Consider the following 3,650-nt stretch of genomic DNA (forward strand, 5'->3'; position numbering starts at 1 on the left):
GCCACTTTAACAACGTGCTATGTTTCTCCGTAAGCCTCGGTGGTGACCTACTCGCAGCTGAAGAACATGCTGTCAAACGGGAGCATTCAGCTTTTTGACGTGAGATCTCCTGAAGAATACCAGGCGGGACACATTTCACAGGCTGTCAACATCCCACGTAAGCGATGACACACGTGCAGTCTTGGTCCTGAGCCGCTGTGTATTTGTAATATTTAATGTGTGTGTGTACGTATCAGTGGGCAGCCTGGAGGAGTCCCTGCGTCTTTCCCCCGAGCGCTTTCAGCAGAAGTTTGAAGTGAAGGCGCCTGTGAAGGACGACGACGACATCGTGTTTCAATGCGCAAAGGGCAACAGGAGCTTAAAAGCGCTGGACATCGCCCACCGGCTGGGATTTAGCAGGTAAACAGCCGCCAATGCACACACGAGGCAGCTAAAGGTCCAGCTATCGCCTGACCCACAGCTATGAGTGGTAGATTTCATGTGCAGATAATTAATTATTAGTCAGTCCTGCTGCTGCGGCGGGAGACAAAGTCCTCAGAGGCTGCTTTGGCCTCTTGCTTACTGCATGACCTTTTAGTGAAAAAAACCCAACAAACAGCAGTTCTTCTCTCTCTGCTTCCTGTTCTCAGGGCAAGACATTACAAAGGAGGCTACAGCGAGTGGGCCGAGAAAGAAGGAAAATGAATCCAGGCTGAAATCTGCGCTGCGGTTTCTTTGTCTTTATGAACACACGGCTGATGCGACGCTACACAATATACATAAAAGATGTTACACTTGAGCAACCTCACTGGTACGGTGTCATGTCATATCGACTGTTCTAAGTTGTTCCATCCATCCGTCAACTAGCTGCACCTGTTTTATCCTGTAGAAGGTCATTCACATTCACACCTACGGTCAATTCTGAATCTCCAGTTAACCTGCAATGCATGTCATTGGACTGTGGGAGGAGGCTGAAGTACAAGATCTGTAAGTTCTGACTTTAATTAACATTTCCTGTTACTTTCTAAGTTACACACTGGGTTCATATCAACTGTTGCTTCTGGGTAAATGCCACAAGTTTAAAAATGATTCTGCATAAAGACATAGATTGTAGTACACACTGGTTAATGTGAAAGCAATTTATTTTAAATAAAATCAATTAAGAAAACATCTTCGTATAGACTGTTGTGTTTACAGTTCTCATAGCTACAGTGTATAGTGTCTTAGCTGGTTGCTTTGTAGGTAGCGCAAAAAACATCCATCCATNTATTTGTCGCATTCCTAATGAAAAGATCAACTGTTCCACAGACTAGCAGCAGCCACTGTGAAGCTGGATCGCCTCGTTTTTGTGTCTGGATTTCATAACATCCAAAAGCATCCCCAGCACTCTAAACTGCAAAAGTTCTGCTAAATAATTAAAGTGGCACCAACCTGTTCAGAACCTGAAGAGCCCTAAAACCCTCAAATCTATTCTGAAACAGACAGGAAGCCAGTGGAGGGAGGCCGGTACTGGTGTTATGTAATCATTCTTTCTTCTTCTATTTAAAAAAAATGAAGAGATGCTGATGGTCAGGTGAGACAGGCCTCATATTGACTAAAAGCCGTAATTGAAAAAGCTGGTTTTGGCTCAACAGGGATAATATTAAATGAGAAGTTGATCTACAGGAGAATAAATGTTTAAGTGTCTGAGAGCCTCACTGCATTGTCACTGGGTGAATACATTTTGTGCTTCCTTTTACATAAATGAAGACACCTTCAGCATAAGTGGGTTCAGAAAAGGCACAAAGTGGTGCGTAAAAAGTTACCAGAACGCAGGAAGTGACGTGTGTGATGCCCAAAACTTCTCCTGTTCCATAGTAACCCGCGCCATGTCTGGAGCTATGACTTCTCCAACCTGAGGGTGGCGACAAATGCAGGATTCATTTGGGGGTAATATTCCTGAAGAAGAAGCCGAGAAGACGTCTGCGGTAGTGCGCAACACAACAGGAGGTCATGTTTCCAGCTCAAGGCGCGTCAGTCTTCATCATGCTGTCCTGCGCACTGGCACGAACTTTCTGTCAGGTTGTAACCGAAACCAACAGCAGAGCTTACCCGACTTTTGGTTCGGTTTTTCGGGCTTTTACTACCTCAAGTCCCAAATGCGGAGCAGCATCCGAAAATGGTAATAAAAAAACAACAACAATGAAACATCCACATGTATGTATTTCCTGGTGGTGAGCCAGTGCCAGGGGAGGCCTGCGGGGTGATATCTCATCATAATGAATTTATAACAGTCATAATATTCTGATAACACTGAGGAAATGTTTGAAAGTGCTCCTGGAGTGCTCGTAAAAACACGATCTGTAGCTGAAGTCGTTCATGGTGATGTGTGAAGCTGCTGCCAGCGTTTTCTCATTCATGTGATTGTTGGGAAACATGTGAGAGTTTGGTTGACTCTGGCATTTTTGTTTGAAATGGAAAACAATAGTCTGTCAGTGGCTTCACTGTGTTCAGGAAAAGCTTCAGTTTGCCCCCAAAGCAGGAATCCAGCATTTCCCAGCAGCAGTGGATGAGTTAAAAGCAATGCATGGTGAGTTCAAGTGTTTGTTCAGACACACAGCGTCCCACAGTGGAACAAGTTCTCCTGTAGACTTAGAATACTGGTAGCTGTGATCAGTATTTTACTATATGTTTAAAGTGTTACCAGTTTATTATGTCATTTTTATGTTTTTATTGTTATTGCAGCAGTTTATTGGGCTACTGTCAAACTGATTGCTCTGGTTTATGGATGGGAAGTTGACTACTGGCAGCAGTGGTGGCCAGAATAAGTGTCATTTACTTATTAATGTCAGAACTCTACAGCAGAGGCCTGAACTATAACTTAAATGAGTACTTATTTCATTTCACAAGCAAAAATGCCAAATATTCTCAGTTTTTTAAATTTAATCTAAATATCTTTTGGACTTTGTGTTGGATGAGGATAATTTTGGATTTTTGAAAGCCATTGTTACTGTTTACAGGTATTTTATTGACCAAGAATTTAATTTGTTAAGGGAATCATTGGCAGATTAATCAATAAAATGAACTCATTGTTAGTTGCATCCCCATCCTGGTGTCTGTCCTACAAATATCTGTGACTCCTGACTCTCTGTGAGGATTTATTTAACTAGTGATCTGGGACTTTACTGTTTACACTCTGAAGTAAATGAGGAACTTTATATTAGAACTTCAACAGTTTGTAATCTTACCAGTCAAGTTAGCAATCATAAAAAAACACATGTTCCAAGTGTTTCCAGTGCTGTGAATCTTAGGATTTAACACTGTGTCTAGACTTTACAATAACATCTAAATGTATTGACATAGTGTTGCCGCTGTAATCAACATTAACTGTAACTGCCTGTAAATTGCATCTCCTTCTAAAATGTGTGACGAAAACCATAAAAAACTAAATCTTTATGATCAAAAATTGACATGTGCCAACTCTTTTTAACATTTAAAAAAGCTAGAATACAGGATAAAGGATAAGAAAAGTTTTTATGGATTGGGAACTTTTATTTAAAAGCAGCAATAGATGGGTTAAGTATATTTTCTAAACTAAGAAAAAGTAATTTAACTTAATTTGCATGCTAAATTTCCTTTTTTTTTTAGTGCTTCAGTGTAAAGTTGCAGATATTCTTCCTGCTTAAATCAGG

At 41.0% G+C, this 3,650-nt stretch overlaps 1 protein-coding gene and 1 long non-coding RNA gene across 2 annotated transcripts; both read left to right on the plus strand.

Annotated features, from left to right (window-relative positions):
• Nucleotides 1-33: 33 nt before the first annotated feature.
• On the plus strand, nt 34-1,149 carry LOC103368931 (thiosulfate sulfurtransferase/rhodanese-like domain-containing protein 1; the record flags this gene model as incomplete). The annotated part of the gene is made up of 3 exons (XM_008297479.1): nt 34-157; nt 237-399; nt 630-1,149. Coding segments are annotated over 3 exons (342 nt in total), but the record flags the coding sequence as incomplete, so codon positions are not given.
• Nucleotides 1,150-1,930: 781 nt separating this feature from the next.
• Nucleotides 1,931-3,362, plus strand: LOC103368932 (uncharacterized). The gene is made up of 2 exons (XR_520804.1): nt 1,931-2,140; nt 2,473-3,362. It is a non-coding gene; the product is annotated as an uncharacterized LOC103368932 (long non-coding RNA).
• The last annotated feature ends 288 nt before the right edge of the window (nt 3,363-3,650 follow it).

The sequence above is a fragment of the Stegastes partitus genome, unplaced genomic scaffold (assembly GCF_000690725.1).
Source record: "Stegastes partitus isolate 25-593 unplaced genomic scaffold, Stegastes_partitus-1.0.2 Scaffold1223, whole genome shotgun sequence".
In the NCBI taxonomy this organism is placed as follows: domain Eukaryota; kingdom Metazoa; phylum Chordata; class Actinopteri; family Pomacentridae; genus Stegastes; species Stegastes partitus.